The sequence below is a fragment of the Suricata suricatta genome, chromosome 9, assembly GCF_006229205.1.
Source record: "Suricata suricatta isolate VVHF042 chromosome 9, meerkat_22Aug2017_6uvM2_HiC, whole genome shotgun sequence".
In the NCBI taxonomy this organism is placed as follows: domain Eukaryota; kingdom Metazoa; phylum Chordata; class Mammalia; order Carnivora; family Herpestidae; genus Suricata; species Suricata suricatta.
In genome coordinates, this window is record NC_043708.1 from 2,722,414 (window position 1) to 2,745,146 (window position 22,733).

Here is a 22,733-nt window from a genome sequence, read left to right on the forward strand (position 1 = left end):
CGGCCGTCAGGCGGAGGGCCCAGCGCGGGCGCGTCCCGCGGTGGGCGGCCCCGCGGTCACCTGCTTCAGGGACTCCATGGTAAAGTAGATGCTGCTGCAGGCGGTGGACAGCGGCAGATACTGCTGCGACACGGTCTCCACCTCCTGCATGACGATGTCCGTCTCCTCCACTTTCCTCGTCACCTCGGCTGCCTCCCTCTTGAGGTTCTCCAGGGTCGTTATGATGGTGTCGTCGTCCAGGATGCGCCCTTTGACCTCATTCAGAGCTTGCAGCAGAGACTTCTCGAGCTGACGCAAGCGCAGCTGGAACTCCCCTGCAAGAGCCACGACATCCAGAGTCTGCAGGGCTCACGTTCTTCCAGAGGGCGCCCTCGAGGGTCTGAATAATAATCCTGCCGGGTTCTAGGACCTCGATTAAAAGTTTAGCCCCAAGGGGCACCTGGGTGGCTCAGTTGGTCAGGTCATGACCTCACAGTTTGTGGGCTCAAGCCCTGTGTCAGGTGCTGATGGTGCAGAGCTAACTCGGGAATTCTCTCTCTCTCAAAATAAACTTAAAAAGTTCAGCCCTCCCCCCCTTCCCCAGGGTGCCTGGTGACTCAGTCTTTTTTTTTTTTTTTTTTTAATTTTTAAAAATGTTTTTATTTTTGAGAGAGAGCGTGAGCAGGGGAGTGTCAGAGAGAGGGAGACATAAAATCTGAAAACAGACTTCAGGCTCTGAGCTGTCAGCACAGAGACTGACAGGGAGCTCGAACCCACAAACCATGAGATCATGACCTGAGCTGAAGTCGGATGCTTAACCGACTGAGCCGCCCAGGCGCCCCCTGGTGGCTCAGTCTTAAGATTAAGCGTCTGACTCTTGATTTCAGCTTAGGTCATGATCCCACCGTTTGTGGGTTTGAGCCCCGCATCAAGCCCCAAGCACTGGCTTGGGATTCTTGCTTTCTCCTCCTGTATAAAAATGAAGTAAACTCACAAAGAAAGAAAAGAAGCCCAGCCCCCAACCTGCCAAGGCTCCTGACGCCACAGGCCCAGAAACTCACCCTGAAGCTTGAGAAGATCGGAACGCTTTTCATCCACGTCAGGCCTTTCTGCTTTAAGCACTTCGTTCAGACACTGGCTCTGTAAGCTGCTACGGGTGACTGTGAAGTTGACAAAAGTGACCCGGGAACACAGGTCTGGTGGGAACTCCACCTGCCAAAAGAGGCCACAGAGAGTCCGCCTTGGCACCTGAGCTGGGACATGGAGCGTGGCAGGCGCGTGCCCCAAGTGCCCCAGTCCTTACGGTCGGGTCTCGCGTGGACAGGAAGATGACGAATGACGGTGACAGGTCTATGTCCTGGTCGCCGAGGGTAATCAGCACTCTCCCCCCGGTCCGCCGAACTTCGCGGTTCAGGACCGGATTCAAAACTGGATCGTAGCTTTCCACATCCTAGACACATACAGGAGTTTCACAGTTGGGATTTCACAACGTGTCTTTTCACCCAAATAACGGTGTCCAGACACTGACCCACTCCAGAAAACTCAGAAGTCACCTGGCCGCTTCGACCTCACCGTCCAGCACGGCAGCCAGTAGCCACTGCGGCTGCTTCATTTAAATAAAAAATTTAGCTCCTTAGGCTACCATCCTCCACAGCCCAAGGGAGAACATTTCCACCAGTGCAGAAAGTTCTAGAGGACAGTGGTGACAGAGACGAAACACGGTTTTTTGGATTCACTTTTCATAGAACAATCTAGAGCTTCGCCCTCTCTGGGTGAAAAGCCACCACCGCGCGGCCCGCGCCATCTCGTCCGGCCCGCACCTGCACCAGAAGGGGGTTCCCGAACCGCAGCGCGCTCTCCAGGTTCTTGCGGAAGGCGTCGTCCAGGAAGCTGGTGCGCGTGATCTTGCGGTCCTTGTACTCGTTCATGATGAATTCTGTGGCCTGGCCGGAGGGGTCGATGATCAGCGGGTACCTGCGGGTGCGGCCACGTGAGAGCGGGTTCAGGGAGCCCCGACAAGCAATGGGAAAGCTCTTCCTGACAATCGTAACAAATCCTCGACCCCGAGGCCTTCCTGACGCGCTTCTGCAAGGAGCTAACAAAGCCGTGGACTCTCGGGAGCAGGGCCCGGAAGGCAGCTCTTCCCTGCCGGGACATGGGTGCTTCCCTGAGCACCCGCACGTGCTTTGCTCCGGATGCTGAGCGCACTCCACTGGGATGCCGGTTCCGTGTGTCACTTGCCGCCCTTCCAGAGCTCAGGGACTCGCACCAAGCTCAGCAGCCCCTGCTGCTAACAGGCGTAGAAAGCTCAAGCTGCCAGGGACCTGCCAAACTGTGGATGGCGCTTAACCCTCACAGGAGCCTGGGAGAGATACTGTGAGCACGTCTGTTCTACAAATGAGGTAGACAGGGCACTAGGAGGCCACAGGGATTTGTCCTGTCACGTGACTGATTAAAATTTTTAAAAACATAATGCACCCATGTGTACGTACAAAATCCAGAAGCTGCAAAAAGGCCTACGGTGAGAAAACCGCCTCCCTCCCCATGTTTCCATCACCAGCTTCCGTCTACCCGGGGAAGGTTCAGGCGTTTGCGGACACACGCGTGCGCATGGGCGCGTGTCCACGGGGCGCATGCCCTGCTCTCACGCGGCGCCCGCTGCCCTTGCTCACGGTCTGCCGGGGCCTTCTCTGCACGCACACTCAGGAATGGCCCGGCGCGCAGGACCCCAGCCCCCCACTGCAGAGACTGTCCGTAGTCACTAACTGGCTCCTAATGAGAGGTGTGTGACAGGTTTTCAGTCCGTTAGTCACACTCTGTCCTTAGGTTTGTCATTCTTCATGCGGGCCAGGCTCCTGCTGAATAAGCGCCTAGGGGTGTATTTCTCATTTAGTGAGTCCTGTTCTGCACAGGCCATATCGATGGACCGACAGTCTCACCAGCACTTCTGGTGAGACACGGGGCCTGAGAGTTTGCTCATAAAGTCGAATGACACACGCAAGGGTCTTCATCCTGTGTGTGACACACTTCAAGAGCTCAAAGATTTCAAGATGTGGAAATAAAGTGAGAAAACACTGGAGACATCTGGGTTTAAGAGCTGCCAACGGGAGGGTCAAGCCTCAGGGTGTGCGGCCCCGGATGTGGGGTGGCCCCAGGACCCCGGAGCCTGGGTCAGGCCTACCCTCCCTGCAGATATCCGCCCCTCTGACTCTGGCCTTTTCAAACCAGACTGGTTCAGTTCTTGTCACAGACCCGGACACACAGCTCGCCAATCCGCTCTGGAAGGCGGCACGAGAGACCTCCACCGCGGAACCGTTCGGGCGGTGGGGGCGGTGCCTGGCCTGTGCGCGCTGGCCGCCCACGTCCAGGCTTCCCCTCATCGCCTTCGGGCCGCCCCCGCGCACCTGTTGAAGCGCTTCAGCATGATGGCGTTCTCCGTGCACAGGTCGTCGGCGGGCAGGGAGCTGGCCTGCCAGCGGAGGCGTTCGTCGGCGTTGGAGAGGTACTCGGTCCTCGCGATGTCTGTGCGGAACTGCAAGGGAGGGCGGTTACCATCCCTGCTCAGCTCCAGCGCCGCTTCCCAGTGGGCAGAGCCCGCGGCCGTTACCTGGATGTTGGCCTGCTGCAAGTGGTGGGACCATGTGGTGAACAGGTTCTGGCGCATCTGCTGGTCAAAGTAACCCGCGTAGGCGATGAAGGCGGCCGACAAGAGGCAGTCCCCGGCGATGGTGGACATCTGGTTTTTGAAAGTTTCACTTGTTTTTTCCCATCGTTCACGTTCAGCGGACAAGCTCTTCAGGAGAGCGGTGCTCCGGTTTACCTACAGGGAAGATCCGACAGGGTTTATGCCGGAAAGTGAGACTCCGTTCCCCCACAGCTCTGGGAAGGCTGGCCACAGTCCCAGAGGACAGAGGACCCGGCTCCTCCACAACTGAGGACCAGACAGGCCTCAGAATCTAATCAGGGTGCGAGGGGGGGTGTGGAGAAGCAGGGTCAGCCTTGAGACATGTGCTGAGTGGAGACAGGGCAGGGAGAGGCCCCGGGGCGGAAGGAACAGCAGGGGAGTGCTGGCCTAGTGGGAAGAAACGCTGGCAGGAGAGGAGAATGTTCTGGGAAGTCAGAGCATGGGTGTGGCGAATGCAGTGAATGCAAGACTCAGGGACAGCCAGGGCCTTGGTGATCCCACTGAAGTCGAGGGGAGCACATGGGTTGGATGCCGGCATGAGGGGGGGCTCACTTGCTTCAGATCGCCCCCTGGTGCCCATCTGTCCTAATTAAGGCAGTTCGTACACCAGGCGGCCAGCAGGAGCTCTGGGACGGGGATGGAGCTGGCTGGAAGTCAAGAACGGGGGACGTGCACGCGGGACCGTGCGTGAGGCGCCAGGAGCACCTCGTGTCAGACCCCACGAAGACAGAACTGGGGGGAGTCGGCAGAGGGGCCGCACGCACCCAGTGACAATCTTACTTTGGCTTCGACGGCGGCCAGGTCTGCCTTGATGGCCTGGGCCTCCGAGATGAGGACCGCGTACTCCTCCTTGTAGCGGGCGATGCTGGCTTCCAGGTCCCGGATCATCTGCTCCACCTCGTTGGCCTTCTGCTGGTTGTCCTTGGCGTCGTCCTCCAGCTTCTGCAGCTCATTGCGTAGGGGCTCCACCCGCTTCAGCATGTCCGCGTAGTTGAGCTGCGGGGGGCAGGGGGCGGGGGTTACTCTTCACGAGCGAGGGGACCGGAGCCGCCTCTCCCGGGGCAGCCCCCCCCCCCCCCCCCCCCCCCCCCCCCCCCCCCCCCCCCCCCCCCCCCCCGCCCCGGCCACGCCGCTCACCTGTGCGACGGCCCACTTCACCATCGGGCCGCAGGCCAGGGAGGCCCGGTTGACGATGTCGTAGTTGTAGCTGGGGTTGGACATGTAGTTCTTCTTCATCTTCTCCCTGATGGCGTCGCTGCAACACAGGAGTGGGGTTTCTAAGCACGTGGGGGTGAGGACGTGTTTAGGAAATCAAACAGAGAGGCCGTTCCCATCTGTTGCCCCAATGACCACAGAGGACGCGCTGGACCTGCCCACGTTCTGGGGGACGGTGGCCTCTGACTTTCCCGCCCCCTCGCTCCCCTGGCAGGAGGCAGGGCCGACACCCGCTCCGGGGCAGCGAGGCGCTCCAACCCCGTGCTGACGGAACAGGACTCGGCTCGCAGGGGTTAAGGGGTCCGGAAACTACTGCTGGGAACGCAGGGAAGCGACCTGACCGCTACTTTGAGAGGCCTTTGTGCTGTAACGGACACCGCCTTGACAGGCCAGGCCACGAGGACGGTCACGCCAGGGCAGGAAGGCCTGGGCTCGCGAGGGGGCCGCGCACCTGATCTCCTCTGCGGAGAAGTTGACGATGGTGGGGATGAAGTTCTCCCGCATGATGACGGAGCGGATCTGCTTCCAGTCGGTGGTGCTCTCGCCCAGCAGCAGGCAGATGGACTCGAGCGCCAGCTTCACGGCGGCGGGCGGGTTGGCCATGGACCGCACCTCCACCAGGTGCTGCTTCTTTATCGACTTCACAGCTGGGTGTGCGGCAGGAGGAGGGGCGGGAGGGCGACAGGGGGAGCGGGTGAGGGCAGTGGCAAGGCAGAGCCGTGGCTCCAGCGGTGAGGGGCCACTGCCCGAAGGCTGCAGCAAGACAGCCTCTCTGTCCTGAACCCTTGCAGCAGCTGACCCTTTAAGTAACCACGAAGCTCTGCCCGCACGAGAGGCCGCACCGAACATTCCGTGACAAGCAGGAGACCGCCTATGGCCTCGTTAGTTCCTTTACCCCCGTGGAGACTTACAACGTTTAAATGTTTTAATTATGTACCTACCCTACGCAATTTAGCCACGGTATTTACATCCCGCCATAATCTAGAAGCCGTCTGCCTGGCTGAGTGAACACGTAGAACCGACAGCTCGAGAAGAAGACGGCCAGTGCCTTCCACAAGCTAAAACGCACTTTTCTGCCTGAACTTTTACTGAAACACTGCCCACTGGTTCCTGGGCAGTAAAAATTAAGTTCTACCCGAAGCCAGATTCTCAAGGACAATCTATAGTTTGGATGGTGGATTTCAATTCCTCCCGTGGCGTGACAGGCACGGACGGGCCACGAACGAACACGGCGTCGGGCGGGTCCTGGCCCAGGCGCTAGTGTCCCACAGGAGCCCATGTGGACAAGGAACCGGAAGCGACGGCCATCAGCACCCAAGTCCGTATTCGTTGGCCTGGCCAGAAAACGCTCCGACAACCACAAGACGAAAACACTACCCACTTGAGGGCATCTCTGGGTGAAAGTCAAGTGAGCGATTCATAAAGAGCACATTCACGTATTATCGCCAAATTAGACAACAAACATGCATTCACATAGAGCTTGTTTTCCAAGAGAACTGTCAGCTGTCTCCCAGGCGAAGGGCTTCGCTCGGGTGGGGGCAGAGCACCCCACAGGAACTCGGTTTAAGGAGACGAAGAGTCTTTGGCGTTTAGAAAAACATTCAGGTATCTACCAGTGACTTCCGGACGCGCCCGCGCCTCGGGGAAGCCCAGGCGCAGCCCCCGTGCTCCCGCACCGCGACGGAAGGCACCCGTTCTAGACAGCAGACCCCAGACAGCAGTGACCTACCGTTCTGGGCCTCGATGACCGCAGGCTCCACCTTGTCGAGATCCTCTTTGACGCTCATCTGTTTGTCCGCGATGACCTCCTGCTGCTTGTGCAGCTGCTCCTGAATTTCCTGGCTCATCACCTAGAGGGAGGGGGGCTCAGCCACAGCCGGGCGCCCTGCCCCAGCCCGTCAAACCGCGAAGCCCACCCTGACTAGCCCCCCTGCCCGGCGGGCCGGGGCTCCGGAAGCAAGCGAGCACCTTCTTCTTCTCGGCCTCCTGCTGGTCCTTCACCATCTTCTTCAGCTTGTCGTTGGCGGCCGCGTTCTTCACCTCCAGCTCCTGGCTCTTTATCCGCAAGTCGCGCCGCAGCTCCTCCACCTGCGGGACGGGGGCCGCGTTACAGGGACAGGACCACGCAGAAACTCCCTGGAGGGGGCGCCGCACCAGCCCACGCCGTATGCGAAGTGAACGCCGGGGGTGTACCTGGTCGACGGTCTCCTTGATTTTTCTGAGCCCGACGTTCAAGTGCATCTGCTGCTCCTCCAGCTCGCTCCGCTTCTCGTGGAACAGGTTGGCGTAGTGGTTGATGAAGTCTAGGTAGTGGCGAGGCGTGATGGCCATCGTCCTGCCCCCGCGCTTCGCTAGCCGAGCATTAGCCTTCGAGAGAACAGGTGCATCTTTTCACTCCTGAGGATATTCTCTGCGACTCAACCTCCACAAGCTAACTGCTCTGTGGGCCACTGAGTGGGATCACACTCAAGGGGCGCCCTGGGCACCTGCCTCTTGCTCTCAGCTCAGGTCATGATCTCAGGCTCTGTGCTGACAGCACAGAGCTTGCTTGGGATTCTCTTTTTCCCTCCCTCGTGCACATGTGCTCATTCTCTCTCGAAATAAACAAACATTAAAAAAAAGTCACACTTGAGCTGGGGTCTCCACTCAGCCTCCTTCGAGATCTCAGGGAGCCCCTAAGCTCTCTCGTAAAACCTCTAGCGACCCTGGCGACCTGACGCATGTACTGCTGGGGGGCACAGTGTAATGCGCTGCCTTCTCTGCCTTCTGCTTATTTTGCACGGACACCACCAGGATGAGGGCAAGCGGCAGGCTTGTGGACCAGCTGCTCTGGCCCCTCCGGCTACAGCAGGGCACTAGGACACGAGCCCAGAAAAGGAAGCTGGGGCCAGGCTACGCTTCGGAGGCAACGGAGGCAGCCTGCAGGTGTGGCGAGGGGTGGCTGGGCAGCGGTCAGCTAGACACCTACAGGCTCAGCGTGGTCTTTACAAAGTACTTTCAGAGGGGAGCAGATTGGGAGCAGATTGGACTCTTCCATGAAGAGGAGCCTAAAGCAAGGGACAGCAAACCCCAGCCAGTGGGCCAGATTCGGCCACTGCATCTTTCTGCAAACGGAGCGCAAGCGGCGCACAGCCCAGCCCATCCCACCCCTGCAGGCTGTGCGGATCTGTGTATCCAGGCAGGGCCAAGCAGTCAAGAGGTGCTCCTGGTACACAAAGCCTCACACATTAACTATCTGACTTTTTATAGGAAAGGTACGCTAACCCCTGGTCTAGAATAGAGAACCAGGACCCATGCACGCAGTGGCAGTGAGAAAACAAAGCAGAGAAGAATGCTTCACAAAGGCAGAATCCACAGAGCAGTGAAGGTCAAGGAGCTGGGAAGGTGCAGGCTGGGAGTGAGGAGGAGGTGTCACTGACGAGCTAACAAAGGAGCAACAGTATCATGCCTGATACGAAATGCCCTAGGGCCTCGCCTTCTGCCTTTAGGTTTTAGTTTTGCTTCTTCCAGGACCTTGAAACTGGACCCACCTGGTGAAGAGTCTGATGAACGAACACACAGCTGTTTACAATCGCTTCCCGATGGGACGGCGGCTGCGGCAGTTTGTCGTACACGACCGGCATGTAGTCAGGCACAATGTAATTTGGCTTCTCCAGGTCCATCTTACTGGTGAACTCCTTGCCCACCTGGTACAGCGCTTCCGTGGACCAGTCCCCGAACCAGTTCAACACACACCTGAAAAAGACGCCCAGGTGTCATGCGGCTCCCGGAGCCGGGTCCGCCCGAGAAGACGTGGCCGCCGTAGGCCAGAGCCGAGCGGACGTCGGCGCACCTGTTGAAAAGTGCCGGGGAGGTGGCCGCACGGTCCTTGAGCCCCTCCGAGGACGGGTTCATGGTGAAGACGACGTGCAGGTTGCGGATGACCTGGCTGGTGAACCACTTGTACAGCTCCTCGTGCGAGTCCAGCATCAAGCCCTCCTTCTGGGCCCCCTCTTTGCACTGGGTCATCAGAGTGGCGTACTCGTCTCCTTCGAAGAGGCCGGGGACCTAACAAACGAGAGGGCGCTATGACCGACTGGCCCTGGGAACCGGACACTGCTACCAAGCCACGCCGTGCAACCCGGCGCTCACCTCCCCGTTGGCCAGAAGGGTGTTCATTCGCTCCAGGAACCCGGAATCTAACACGTTGGACTCGTCCATTATAAATGCTATCTTTTCGTTCTTGCAGCCGGAACGCCGCAACACCGTCCGAAGGTCTTCATCGAAGTCTTCCCCGGTGTACTTCCTGTGCACCTGCAGAAGCAGTCGCGGGTCAGGTCCCGTCTCATTCCGGGGGCCGTGCCCGAGAGTCAGGAATCTGTCGCTGGGATCCCGAGCGCCGGGCAGACCCACCTTGATCTGGTACACGCTCAGACCATTCATCCAGGCCACAAACCGGGACAGGGTGGTTTTTCCTGCTCCACTGACACCAATCAGAAGCAAGTGGCCTTGAGGCTGGCGGAATATCCTGACGTGATCAGAAAAGGTAAATTAAAAGGCTTTTATGCTCTATTCTTCTTTTGACATGCAGGTCCTACACTTTCTCAGGAGTTAACCTACAACATTTTAAATGTATTTTAACTTGAATTGGTATGTAAAACAGTTGTTGAGCAACTATTTGCCAGGCCTCGTGGGGGTGCAAAGATCAACAGGACATGGTCCTATCATCCAGACCCTCGGGCACAAGGCAGGACCTAACGGGAGGGGTCACTCATGGCAGGAACAGACCGCTGGCAGGAGCCAAGCGAGGGCCGCACTGTAGGCAGGTACGGGACGGGGAAGTGGGACTTGGCAGGGAGGGGCAGGTCGGTGGGGAGGACCCCCTACCACTACGTGGACAGCAGCTTGGGCGAACGGGGAGGCTGTAACGACAAAAGGCCCACCGGTCGATCCTAAGCACGTGGTCTAGCACTTCATTGAACAGGACCAAGGGGACATCGAGTTCTTCCTCGTAGAAGACTTTCAGCCTTGCTTTGACGTAATCTCTCAATTCTTCCTGGTCTACTGGGATGTAGTCCTGGAGAAAAAAGAAGGAAGACCTAATTACTGGGAGAAATCATCCTCTGTGTTATACTGTCAATTACAATTCCTGGTACCACGAAACTGTTAAAATATACGAGAAAAGGTATCACTTACGACATAGTAACACAAATGTAAGTTAGCTAGGACTCGATCTAAGATCAGGGAAAATCTGTAGAGAACACTGAACGTCCCTGAAAGACCTCACAGAAGGCCTAAATCAACGAAGGCAGTAACCGCGAGCGTGCAGAGAGAAAGTAAAACGGCTGTAAAACCATCAGCTCCATCCAAAGTGACAGAGAAAGTCCGTGTAAATCCCAGCCACATTCTCCGTGGTGGACAGAGGTGGTGGTTTCAGCACAACGTGACAGGCCAATTCCAAATTTCAACTGGCAGAGGAAAGGGCCAAGGACCAAGGACGGTCAAGATCGCCCTAAAGAAGAACCAGGTGTGAAGGCCTAGCCTATCAGACTTTATCGTCATTATCAAGGTCATGCAGTTTTGAGCACAGAAGTGACAAACGAGCAGCATTGCAGGACGGAGTCTCTGGAACAGACCCGTGCGTGCAGGGAGCCCGTGACGACAGACAGGCGCTGCCTCGGACGGGATCACCCGACACACAGTGCTGGGGCTGATGCCGGGGCAATAAACGCCCCACACGATCATAGCTGGATCGTGGGGTGAGTGACAGAACTCCGACAACGTGTGCTCTTCAGGACACCATAAAGCCAGCGACAGAAGAGCCGCCGGGAGAAGACGGGGCCTATAAATGAGAAAGATTAGTATCTAGGGTCCAGCAACACCAAACCTGTCTCGCTATTTCTTGCTTCGGTGCCTTTGCTTCTGCCAGGCCCCCTGCCTCATGCCCTTCTTGACACAGGTGTCCAGACCCCTTTCAGAGCCAACCCCAGTGGCAGCGCTACTGAGACCTCTCCAGACGGAGCCGTCCTCCCTCTGGCGCTCTCCCCTACTGCACTGCGCACCCTCCACAAGACTTCACTCATCCCTGCGGCCGTGCTGCCTGCTGAGCAGAGTGCACGTCCCGACCACACCTCACTGAAGCCTCCCTCTCTTGCAGAACAGCTCACACCTATTCCAGAAACGCCAACTCTGTCTCGTGTGGTGGTACAGGAAACGTTTTCACACGGCTTATTCACAATTAGCTCACTTCTGGAGTGTGAGGGGAGTGAAAACCAAGCGGAAGACTCCCGTCACTGCGAACACGCCGAAACCCGTCCCGACGCCGGAGCCGCGTGGCCCTGGCAGCGACCCGCTCACGGGAGTCAGACACGAAGCCGGCCGCAGCCCTGGGGGGTCCGCCCTACGCCGCCGGCAGAGATGCAGCACGTCGTGCTGCGACCAGTGATTCGCGTGCAGGGAACGTCAGGAAAAAGAAATTATTTCTGAAACGGACAACTTGTTACCTTCGACAGCCAGTTGCTGTACAAGATGGGCCGGCTCATGGCCTTCTCTTTGTCTATGTTGGGAAAGTGCTTCAGAGCAACCATATCGATGTTCTCGTCCGTCCAGCGCCTCTCCTCGTCCTCCACGAGTCTGTTGGAAGAAGGGCAGTGGGCGTGTCGGCACAAACAGGAGCCGCGGGGAGAGACCACCAGGTTTTGTTGGGGCTGCGGGCAACTCCAAGGGCTAGAATTTAGCCTTTACCAGAAGTCTTCATTTTCTTCCATGGGAAAACCTAAGAACCTGAACTCTAGGCAGCAGCCAATCCAAAATGCTGACATTAAACATAAACCCCAAACCCATGGCACCGGCACATTTAAAAAAATTCCTCTAGGGGGCGCCTGGCTGGCTCAGGGGGAAGAGCCCGTGACTCAACCAATGGGTCGTGAGTGCGATCCCAACGTTGGGTGTAGAGGTTACTAAAACCACAAATAAAAGTAAAATAAAGAAATCCTCTAAATTCATTTAATCACGTTGATTTGGAAAACGTCAACACGACTCTAGCTTCTACGCCTGCCCAACACAAAGTTCCCAGGACCTCAGGGAGCGGCAGCAGGGAACTCCTGACAGGCGTGGCGCCGGGGACCCAGGGCTCCTGAAGAAACCACAGAAGAGACTGAAGGTGTCCGCGTGGGATGGGGAGGGGGGCGAGCGCCTCCTGAGAAGCTGAATGCAGGACACACGCAGGACACCAGGCACAGGTATTTTGGGAAATCTGTGGAATTATAGCTCCATCCTGTTTGGTTCTGTAGCTAAGAGGACGCTAACACGACGTTCCCTGCGCCACCTCGCTTGGCTCAGGTCGTACACCCGGCTCTCGGGCAGGGCAGCTGCGGGGCCCGGCGGGCTCCCAGGAGCCCGGTCTGAAAGCCAGCGATCTAGGATGAAGCAAGTTCTGAGACTCCTCGCGAACTCGGGGGAGAAGAGCTGCCCGGAGGCAGGACTCTGGGCTGGAGGCGGAGCCGCCGGACACACGGGCCCGGGCCCTCAGTATGGAGGGAGCCCTCTGCCCTGGCCAACAGCTTACACGCGGGACCCAGAGCGGCCAGAGCCTCACATGCACCCGGGGGCGAGGGGCTGCCGGCCGCAAGAGGCCCGACCTCCTGCACTGTTCTGAGTTGGCCAATTCACAGGCAAAACGGTCCCCCAAACGAGGGACACTGCGGTGCTGCGTTAGATAGTAAACTAATTAAGAATTATTTTAAAATTTTAAAAACGTTTTATTTTTGAGGGAGAGCGTGCAAGCAGAAGAGGGGCAGAGAGACAGGAAGACACACAACCCAAAGCAGCTCCAGGCTCTGAGCTGTCAGCAACAGAGCCCGACGTGGGGGCCAAACCCACGACCTGGGAGATCATGACCCGAGCCAAAGTCGGACGCTTAACTGCCTGAGCCACCCAGGACAGGACCCCCAAGAATTAGGATTTTAGAAGTTTAGAATTAAAGCAACATAAATTTAACTTCTCCTCAGCAATCTAAAATGAGCCCGAAAGACTATGCAGTGCTAAAACACATAAAATTAAGGAAAAGCACAAAGTAACAGGGCAGGAACTAGGAAATTAAGAATTTACTAGGAGACGACTGTACTGGACTACAAAGAATACAAGAAATGGGTTCTGGCTAAAAAATGTCAGTGATTTCCAAGATTCCTCAAGAGGTAAAGACTCGACTTTCCATTGTGGCATTTCCTGCGACTCAGGCCGCAAACCTTCGGTGGCCCACACCGGTCACTACAGTCATGAGCAGCCCGTCCCCTGCGTACTGGCATGTGCGCTAGAAAAACTCAGAATCTACGAGGCAAGACCTGAGAATAGTGGCCAACAGATAAAGAGAAAACCAAGTCCAAGGACAGAGCTGCACACCCTTTGCTGAGAATAAAGTTTGGGGGTGAGGCGTGCTGGTTATGGAACCCTCCCACCAGGGAGTGGCTAGAAGGCATTTCATGGGGTATTTTCATTTTTTAAAAAAAAGTTATCTTTACATCCAATGTGGGGCTTGGACTCATGACCCCAAGACTAAGAGTCATAGGCTCCACCGACTGAGCCAGCCAGGTGCCCCCAGAAGGCATTTAAATTTGCCAGGAAACTCCAGCTTGGACAAGGTTACGGGCTCATGAGTGACAGTTACCGAGCTTAACGGAAGTGCGTCGCCCCGGCCACTCGGTTACGGGGGTGGGCAGTTCTAGAGCCCTGAGCCCCTCAGGTGGCTATGCCCAGATGCAAGGCTGCCCCCGCTGCCTCTCCCCCTACGGCCACCAAGAGCAGCAGGCCAGCCTCGCACAGAGCCCGATCGGAGGGCTGTAAGCGTCCGTGGACGGGAGCACGGAGCTGTCAGCATCCTTGGCCTTACCTGTCTTGGAAGAGACGGAGGGCTTCGTGTGCCCAAATCCGAATGAGGCCTTCCACAGGCAGGGTCTCCAGGGGTCTCAGGGCCTCGAAGATACCTCGCACCCACCTCGTCATCTCACGGGGCGAGTAGATGTAGTGGGGCTGTGTGTCCTGGGTGAATCTCTCCTGCAGGTTCAGAAAAGCGGGAGGGATGTGTAACCCTCGTAAGACGTGAATGAAAAGTGGTAAAAAGGTCAAGTTCTCAGTGCCCCAGGAGGAGCTGGAGCCGGGAGGCATCAGAGCTGGGCAAGTCCCACAGGAGCACCGCTCCCTTTCACCGGGCGGTTGGCACTGCTGCCCCGAGAGCAGTCGCTACAAATGACTGTGCTGTAGTAACAAGAAGAAACCAAGGAGTGCGGAGACAATTGGTAAGAACTGTCGTACGTGCTGTGTGCAGACAAGGGCAACAAGAAGCAAGGGGATGTCTGCAGTCGCGGCAGCCGGTGGCATGGTTTGAGGACCGGCTCTGGGCAGTCCCGGCTCAGCTAGGACTCTGATAAAGCTCCCCCTTTTAGCGGCGCCCAACCCCGCGAACCTGGGACATGGTGTAGAACTCCACCATGGCGGCGGTGAGCGGCTCCGCGTACGTGCGCAGGGACGGGATGAGCCGCAGCATGGCCCGGTTGAAGGTGCCGTAGATCTGTGTCAGGGAGGCGGGTCCCGGGTAGTCCACGTACACGACGGGCACGTGGCGCAAGAATCTGCGTGAGGACGGCCGGCTCAGCCTCCCCAGCCGAGCAGCAGCGCGCCCGAGCGGAGAGCGGCCGTCCGGGGCCCAGGCCTGGGGCTGCTTCCCGATTCCCCCCCAGACCTCACGTCCCCATTCACGCAGACCATGCAGATCACACGCAAACCGCTGGGGCCTGGCTCCGACACGAACAGTAGGTGCAAAAAATTTTGAAAAAGAGCCATGCAAAGTGGGAAAATGATTCAGGCTGATCCAGCCTCACTGTGGCCCGCAGACAGCTCGGGGTCGGTTGGCTCATTACCACCCCAGAGAGTCAGTACTTTTATTTCTGAGGGTGTTGTCCAGTATTGCAGCCTGGCACAAGGAGCCCAGGGCCGCCCTGTCATAAGCAGTATCTTGTTACCTTTCGATAACTAAAACCAGACTGCTGTTGTGCTACATCTGAAACACTGCCGGAAGGGGTGTGTGCGGTGGGCCAGGGCGGTCTGCGGAGCTGCGTGTTACCTGTGAGAGAGGGGCTTTCTTCCAGGATCCGTGGGGGGATTACAGGCCCCGACGAACTGGATCCTCTCCAGCTTCACCCACGTCTGATCGGAGGTTCGGTAGAAGCCTCCGTGCTCCACCATCTGTGGAGAGCAGGGGTGTGAGCGCAGGCGGGGCAGATGTGAACAAGGGCAGCGGGACGTGTGGGCGTCCACAGACCTGTCGGATGAAGGAGATGACCCTCTGTGTCCCGTATTTATCCATGTCCGGCAGGTTGATCTCGTCACAGAACAGCACCAGCCACTTTCCGAGCTGGACAGGAGCCAGAACGACCCCGCTGGGCGTGCGTCTATACTCGCAGTAGTGGTCAAACGTCTTCAGCAGGAGCTCCGGAGTCGTGGCGCTCGAGAAGTTAAGACCCACGACCTGGAGATGGAAGAGACCGACCGAGCACCATAAGCCCGTCCCGTATCTGAGCGTGGAACGGCCCACTGCCCGCCTCCCAACCGCCCGGCTGCTTTACCTCCATGTCGGGCAGGGCCCGGAGGGCACTGAAGAGCGTCATGGTCTTGCCGGAGCCGGGGGGCCCGCACAGGACCAGCGGCTTGTGCTCAGCCAGCCAGGTGTACAGGAGGGCCTCGTGGCGCACGGTGTCCAGCGTCGGCACGACGACGTCGGGGGCTGCCACCTTGTGCGTCTCCACCTCGATCTGGGGCACCTTGGCCTGCCACGGCGACCACTCCCCACTGATGGACACCTGCGCCCGGAGAGGGGGCGGTCACTCCGGGGGCCGCGCGCCCCCTCAGACATAAACCGCAGCTTCCAGGTTCACCTGGTCTCCTTAGGCCGCATAAGGCAGAGGGCAGAGTCCTTCTATGAAATGGGAAGATTAATGGGGCGCCTGGGGGGGCCCACTCTTGACTTCAGCTCAGGGCATGATCTCACAATTCGTGAGATCGAGGCCCATGTCATGCGCTGTGCTGACCGTGTGGAACCTGCCTGGGATTCTCTCTCCGCCCCCCCCCGCTGTCCCTCCCGCATTCACGTGCGTGCGTGCTCTCATAATAAATTAAAAAAAGAAACGGAAAAATTAAGACAAGCTCCTGGTGGTTGCTCAGGATGAGTTAAGCCCACGTGTCAGGGTCAAGGGAGGAGGGCCACGCCCCCACGCACTTACTTCATAGTCGATAATGGGGATGTTGGGAGCGGCAGGCAGCGGCACCGTGGTGATCCTCCTGATGTACTCGCCCAGCTCCGCTCTCATCTTCAGCCGGCTGTCTCCGGACAAGGACCAGAGGATGGCGTACACCAGGTACCGCTGCATGAGGAGAAAACGGAATCCGCTCATAAGTAAAATCTCACCGATAAAGACGTTTACAGCAACATCAACCTCAAGAAGGTTGGTTCTTGCATCGTGGCCACACTTGCGACCTTTCCCAGACCCCGGGGAAGAGACTGCTCCCAGCAGGAGGCTCCCTGACCTGGATGTAGCGCTCCAGCTGCTCAACCTGCATGGGGAAGTCGGGGTGGTTGGCGTTGTACTGGGCCACGTTCCGGCAGGCCTGGTGCAGCATGGAGAAGAGCGAGCCCAGGCAGCGCAGGCGCGTCAGGTCCATGATGTGCTCCAGCTTGAAGGCGTGCTCCAGGGCCTTGGTGACCAGACCGTTGGACGTGAAGTACGGCTGCATGATTGTGGCCGCATCCCTTTGGATCTGCAAGAGGGGGTGGTCCATGTGTAACCACCATTTCGGAAAAGCCCGGAAATTTTCATATATTCTAACATATGAAAAACATATATATTTAATATGTGTATTTCATAATTCTCAAAACAATTTTTTGGGTAAGCCTCAATGACCCGCCCTCAGTCCATCACGGAGATGGACAAAGGCAGATACTCATCAATTTGCAGAGAAAAGTCAAATAAAAGAATTCTTTACATTTTCCCAAACACCTCTTCCCTCGGCAGCTGAGGCTGCTTCACTCAGCGCTGCTACGGGACAGCATGGAGGACGGCCCCACGGCTCCCAGTGCCCCCGGGGCCGGGCCACCGGGCCTCACTTGGGGGAAGCCCCGCCCCCCGGGGTCTGCGCGCACGCGCGCACCTGCAGCATCGGGGAGGCCGCCTCCTCCCCCTCGTCCTCTTTGCCCTTGCGCCGGCGCTGCGCCTCGTCCTCCCCTTCGTCCAGGGGGATGCTGCGCAGCCGGGCCAGGAAGTTGTTGAAGATCATGTCTGTGCTGAGGACGTCCTCGCTGAACCAGACCATGCCGCAGCGCGACACCGTGGCCAGAGTGGCGTACTTCAAGTCCTGCACTTCAAACATTATTCGCACCTCGAAGAGAAAACAGAGATTTAATGATGCAGGTGTGATAGAAACTTGGACGTTAAAATTCTTTTACCTATATATACATTGGAAGAGCAATTAAACGAAATCTAGTTTTTCTGCACTTACTTTAAAAAGTGGGAACATCTAGGACTGTCATCACTACAGCACCTGTTAAAGCGCTCACAAGGACCGGCGCAGGGGACGTGTGTGGTGGACAGGAGACACACAGCCCCCGGGAGGGGCGTCAACGGGTGACGTGTGCCTTACCCTGGGCCGGGCACTGGGCGCCGTGACTGTGCTCCCGCCTGAACTCACTGACCCTCACGCCAATCCCTGGAGACAGGTGCAGGGTCCCCGTCCTACAGACGGGGCTGGGTACCTCACCCAGGTCCCCTTGCTGGTAAATGGAGCTCAGACTCCAGCAGCTGGTCTGATTCCAGCGCCTTAGCCTCAGAGAGACGTGATCCAGACTCGCCCAGGGCTCCCAACTCAGCCAGCCGGTGAGTGCCAGCCCTTACACTGCCCTGGGCCCAAGATGATCTGGCCCCTTGCCGCTCTGGTCCAGCCGCCTTCTCTCCCCTCGGCCCTCACACTCCAGCCAAGCCCCGCGCTACCTGGAGGCCCGCAGGACTGGCTCTCTCACGTGCCTCAATCTCTACAAACGCCTCTAGGTGATGCCTCCAGGTGACCCTCCCTGACTGCGCACGCTCCCGCTCTTGCCAGCACCGACCACTGCCTTCTAGCTCATTTTCTCCTGAGCACTGTTTACCTTGAAGGTCTGTTTTCCACATCAGACTGTTCACCCCTGGACGGCAAGGAGGGGCTTTTGTCTGTTTTTTTCTTGCTGGACCTTCAGTAGGATGCAAATCCATGCCAGGCCCGCCCATGTTTCCTGATCCACCCAGTGACATGTCCGGGACCTGGACCAAGCCTAGAGAGCTTCCTATCTACACTACTCATTTTGCCACTTCCCAGATATATGATAACTTCAGAAATCCTAACGAAAACCCTGTAATGCTGGGTTAGCAGCGTTAACTGGGAATCATGGAGCATGCTTAACATTCAGCAACAGTGGAAAGTTCTTCTAAGTTCCACAGAAGTACTTCCCACAGCCACGGGAATGGGAAAATCTAGCACATGGAGACTCGGTCAACTTTGAAAACTACACCACTGACGGCTGCACGTGGACACCCAGAACCCCCCTCCGGAGCATGCAGGGTATTTGGTCTGACACCCCGAGCAAGGCCGCTTACATTGGGCGGAAGGCTGAGGCGCTCGCCATTTGGCAGAGTCAGAAGCTTGTTGTCATCCAGCACCGAGTTCAAGTTCTCCACCCACTCTGGGTCGACATCGCCATCGAAGATGATCCACTGGCGCTTTTGTAGCTCGCCCCTCACGTTGTCTATGATCCTGGTTTGTAGGAGTTTTGATAACAGCATTTTTAGATTATAAATGTTCACTCTACAACAGTCTCCACGGTGACATTCTCATTCATGCAGTCTTTGGGTGGGAAAAGTAACACGGGCTATTAACGTAAGGACGAGCGCCCAGGCCCCACTCGCTGGACTCACGGCAAACTCACTTTCTCAGGACATGTGTGAACAGCCCATCCGTCCATTCCCTCGTGTTGGGGTCCAGGGTTCCATAAAGGTGGTCTTTGCTGATGGCTTTGGGGTCGATGATGTGGGCCACGCCCTCCACGCCCTCGAGCCTCTCCAAAGCCTTCAGGAGAACACGCCAGGCCGTGCTCTTCCCACTGCCCGAGGGCCCCACCATCATCAGGCCGTGGTTGATCTGGGTGATCTGGTAGAGCTGGAGGACCTGCAGGGCCAAGGACATCACCCGCTGAGCACTCCGCAGAGAGAACGGGAGGGTCTCCAGCCCTCTGCACGGCAGCAAGCAGGAGACGTGTGCTAAAGGCGAGGGCTGCACTGGGATTTTCAAAGCAGACAATACATCGGCCGCATCTACAAAAAACATCTCCAGAAGGGTTTTAACTAAACTGTGGGAGCTCTTTGTTCAGTCAGGAAGGCTGGGAGCCCGTGGAAGAGGGGGTGACTGCCAACCTGCCCCAGCGAGGCACCCAGAGCCCCTCGAGGGAGGGCAGATCCCAACAGCTGAGCCATCTGCGTGAGGCAGCACAGCGCCGCTCGGGCTCAGCACACAGCTGGTGGTAACACGCTTCTTCATCTCCCAGAACAACGAAACGGAAGATGCCGATGTAAACCTCGTGCTGATTAGCAGATGTGTTGTTCGTCTGGGACCTTGGCAAGTCTCGTAAGCAGAACTTTTATTGGTGTAAATGCTTTCCCTTACGATCACGCCTGCAATCAGCGTTTCCGGAGAATGAACTGTGGTTCAGGTAAACTGCTATGTCCCCGTTAAAGTGAAGAGAAAGGACTCGGGTCAAATCTTCATAAGCCAGAGGGCATGCCTCCCCGACCCTCGTGGTCAGAGCTCTAGCGGCCGTGGCTGCGCGGCGCGTGGGGGCCACTTACCTTCTCAACCCACATCCCGCCGACTTCCTCCCCGTCCCCGTAGGTCAGGTACATCTCCTGGCACACCTTCTTCAGCTCCTCTCGGAGCGCCGTCATCTCGCCCCGGTGGTACTGGACGCCGGGGAACACGTCCGACAGGAGGCTGAAGAGCAGCGGGATGTCTTCTGCCACCAGCTTGGGCACCATCGTCTCACAGACACTCTGTATCAGGATCTAACGGGGACAAAAGGACCAAGCCCTGAGCCGTGGGGAGCCCGGCTCGCACAGCCACTGCTGCGCCCCTGGAAGGCACGAGAGATGTGGCCGTGGGTGACGGAGTGACTCCGCACACTCCCGCGGCCCGCCCGTCCCCGGCGTGCGCACCGCAGCGGACCCTCAAGCTCTGGCTCAGATGTCGACAAGGTGAATGTAAGTTGGCGTTCACAGTGTGGGTGACGGATGCAACATGTGTACAAACCTCCTGTTCAGGCAGATTTTCTGCAATTTCTCCTTCATCAACCGCTTCCCCTCGTTCTTCTTTCTCCCTCTTGATCTTCTGAATTCTCTCCCTCTTCACGTTTCCCGCGCTCACCAGCACACTCTTCAGAGCGCGAAGGCCGAAGTCGTAGTGGCTCTGAGAGGACAGCTGCTCGTCACACAGCCTGGAAGGGAAGAGGTCTGCCTCGCAACAGGCCACTCTCAACAGCCGCGCCGTCAAACGTCAAGAAATCAGACCCGACGCTTGGAAAGAGGCGCGCGACTGCCACAGGCGACGGGCCGGCCGGGCACCCACTTGAAGAACGGGACGATCTTGTTGGCGAGGACCTCGGCGGTGCGGAAGCCCTGCGAGTACAGCATGACCTGGGCGATGAGCTGCCGGTCGGGCTTGGTCATGGCCAGGCTCCGGAACAGCTTCTTCAGGTTGTCGGGGAGGTTCGACCTGCCCGCGTAGCCGGGGTTCATGGTGATGAAGATGGCCATGTCTGGGCTCACCTTCACCTGTTTGTTGAGCAGCTCACAGGTAATGGGGGCAGAGGCTGAAAATCAGAGAACAGGGTTAGAGTTGTGATGTTCACAAGAGACGCTAAAATCTCCCCTAAAACCCCAAAGCGTCGGTTTCCCCATTGGCCTCTAGAGCCCCAAGCCCAGGACCGCAGGCGGCTGCACCTTGGCCCTCCTGCCGGCACGTCACCCACTTCATCCACCTCGCCTGCCCAAGAGGCCTGGAGCGCTGGACAAGTCACCAGGGCGGGAAGCACACGTTCTGTCAAGCGTGGTTATGTGTCATGGATCAACGCAGGGACAGAAATGTGGCCCGAAGGTAGGTGCCGAAATAAAACTGCGTCTGTGCAACACAGCTGACTGGCTCTGCTCCCGAAGCCTGCCTTTTCCTGGGATCGACCAGAACCGCCCCCCACAGCTGAGCCCCTTTCTTCCCGGGGAGAACACGGAGCGCGCAGGCACTGCTTTCCCGGACACCCTTTCCCACCGAGGCGGTCTGAAGGACCTTCGGGAAGACAAGCTCCTCCCTGCCAGCAACAGGGCGTCCTGGGAGCGAAGTGAAGTCACAGCGGCGGTGGCCCGGCCCCGCCCTCCCCCCACAGCCGCTGAGTATCGTGCCGAGGAAAACGGAGTCTCACTCTTATCGCAGTTGGGGTTGGAGTGCTCGCGCAGCGCTTCCTGGATGCACTGCACCTGCTGCGACACGGCCGACAGCATCCGCTCCTCCAGGCGGTTGAACTCGTCAAAGCAGCCCCACGCGCCCACCTGGCAGAGCCCCACGAAGATCCGGCCCATCGCCTGAAACCAGCGCAGAGACAGGAGCTCACGCCCCGCCTCGGGCGCTCTCCAGGACCCCGACCCCCTGCGGGCCCTGCGGCTGCCGCCCTCCCCGGGTGGCTGTGCGGGGGACGTCAGGGTCACCCGGGAGGCACGGGCCCTGCACACCGAAGTACTGCACGAGCAAGAGTGATTGTCTGCGTACAGATGCAGCGCATCACACCTTTCCTCCTCCCGCGCCAGTAAGATTCCAAAGACAGAGCTGTTATTTTTATCCTACCTCTTGTTGTTGATTAAAAAAGTCTTTTTCATCCTAGTTATTTATTTCCACACAGAGGCACTGTCTCTTCCAGAAACACTCGGCTCACGTCAACACCAAACCACACATGCTGGTACCCCACTCAAAATAACACCATCCCGGGGACTCAGAAGGCCAGACAGGCCACTCAAGCTGTGAGGCCACAGCCCTCCGAGGGTCCAGGCGCGGTCCCCCCAGCTGGCCACCCAGGCCGGTGGACTGCAGGTGAACTCAGAAAGCTGCCCACCTGGAAATCAAAGGTCTCATCGCAGTTGAAGACTAAAACGAAGCGTCCGAGCTGGTGGCCAAGAGCTTTGACGGACTCGGTCTTCCCAGTCCCGGCCGGTCCTATCGTTTGAAGAAAAGTCACAGAGGACTTGAGTCCACACGGAGGTACCGTTAGCCTCACACAGTTCATTTACAAAGCCAAAGGACATGTGACAAGTGCAAATGAATCCAAGGTTCTAGAATGTATTAGCTACGTTATTAAGAAATACCTCTTAAACTACCGACTTAATCTTTACAAACTGTATTTACTCTTTGACTCCACCTGTCCAGGTCTGTGGAGTAACTTACCGAACGGGGATCCCCCCAGTCTGGCCTCCAAGGCCTGGGTCATGGTCAAATAGCAGCGGTCGGTGAGAGGGGTTTGGACCAGCTTGTCCTGAACACCCAGGTACTCAAAGCCATAGTTAAACTTGGCATTTGCCATCTGGATAGACAGCTGCTGGAGCACATCAGTTTGCTTGGGGTCGAAGTAAAAGCGCATCTGGCTGAGCCACTCGAAAGACTTGGCGTTGTCGATCTTGGTTTTGATCAAGGAGCGCGTCACATCCCTCTGGTGAACCAGCTCTGTAATCTGAACAGAGAGTGGCTCTAAGAGTTTACCACAGACCGGAGG

General features: G+C 57.6%; 1 protein-coding gene across 1 annotated transcript in view; it reads right to left on the reverse strand.

The window, feature by feature from the left end:
- DYNC1H1 (dynein cytoplasmic 1 heavy chain 1) overlaps positions 1–22,733 on the reverse strand; it is a 58,229-nt gene that overhangs the window by 5,859 nt on the left and 29,637 nt on the right. Inside the window, exons 27-60 of the mRNA XM_029950817.1 lie at positions 22,409–22,691; positions 22,080–22,180; positions 21,396–21,555; positions 20,549–20,792; positions 20,234–20,417; positions 19,777–19,989; positions 18,861–19,099; positions 18,532–18,688; positions 17,057–17,284; positions 16,436–16,666; positions 16,132–16,272; positions 15,478–15,711; positions 15,174–15,380; positions 14,976–15,097; positions 14,319–14,484; positions 13,746–13,909; positions 11,362–11,491; positions 9,802–9,935; positions 9,272–9,386; positions 9,011–9,172; positions 8,712–8,926; positions 8,410–8,614; positions 7,073–7,246; positions 6,848–6,967; positions 6,609–6,729; positions 5,331–5,526; positions 4,802–4,919; positions 4,445–4,660; positions 3,587–3,799; positions 3,384–3,511; positions 1,800–1,953; positions 1,283–1,429; positions 1,041–1,191; positions 9–314 (exon numbers count right to left, since the gene is read on the reverse strand). Coding sequence (XP_029806677.1) covers positions 9–314; positions 1,041–1,191; positions 1,283–1,429; positions 1,800–1,953; positions 3,384–3,511; positions 3,587–3,799; positions 4,445–4,660; positions 4,802–4,919; positions 5,331–5,526; positions 6,609–6,729; positions 6,848–6,967; positions 7,073–7,246; positions 8,410–8,614; positions 8,712–8,926; positions 9,011–9,172; positions 9,272–9,386; positions 9,802–9,935; positions 11,362–11,491; positions 13,746–13,909; positions 14,319–14,484; positions 14,976–15,097; positions 15,174–15,380; positions 15,478–15,711; positions 16,132–16,272; positions 16,436–16,666; positions 17,057–17,284; positions 18,532–18,688; positions 18,861–19,099; positions 19,777–19,989; positions 20,234–20,417; positions 20,549–20,792; positions 21,396–21,555; positions 22,080–22,180; positions 22,409–22,691 — 6,079 coding nt within the window. The remainder of the gene's footprint in view (positions 1–8; positions 315–1,040; positions 1,192–1,282; positions 1,430–1,799; positions 1,954–3,383; positions 3,512–3,586; positions 3,800–4,444; positions 4,661–4,801; positions 4,920–5,330; positions 5,527–6,608; positions 6,730–6,847; positions 6,968–7,072; positions 7,247–8,409; positions 8,615–8,711; positions 8,927–9,010; positions 9,173–9,271; positions 9,387–9,801; positions 9,936–11,361; positions 11,492–13,745; positions 13,910–14,318; positions 14,485–14,975; positions 15,098–15,173; positions 15,381–15,477; positions 15,712–16,131; positions 16,273–16,435; positions 16,667–17,056; positions 17,285–18,531; positions 18,689–18,860; positions 19,100–19,776; positions 19,990–20,233; positions 20,418–20,548; positions 20,793–21,395; positions 21,556–22,079; positions 22,181–22,408; positions 22,692–22,733) is intronic.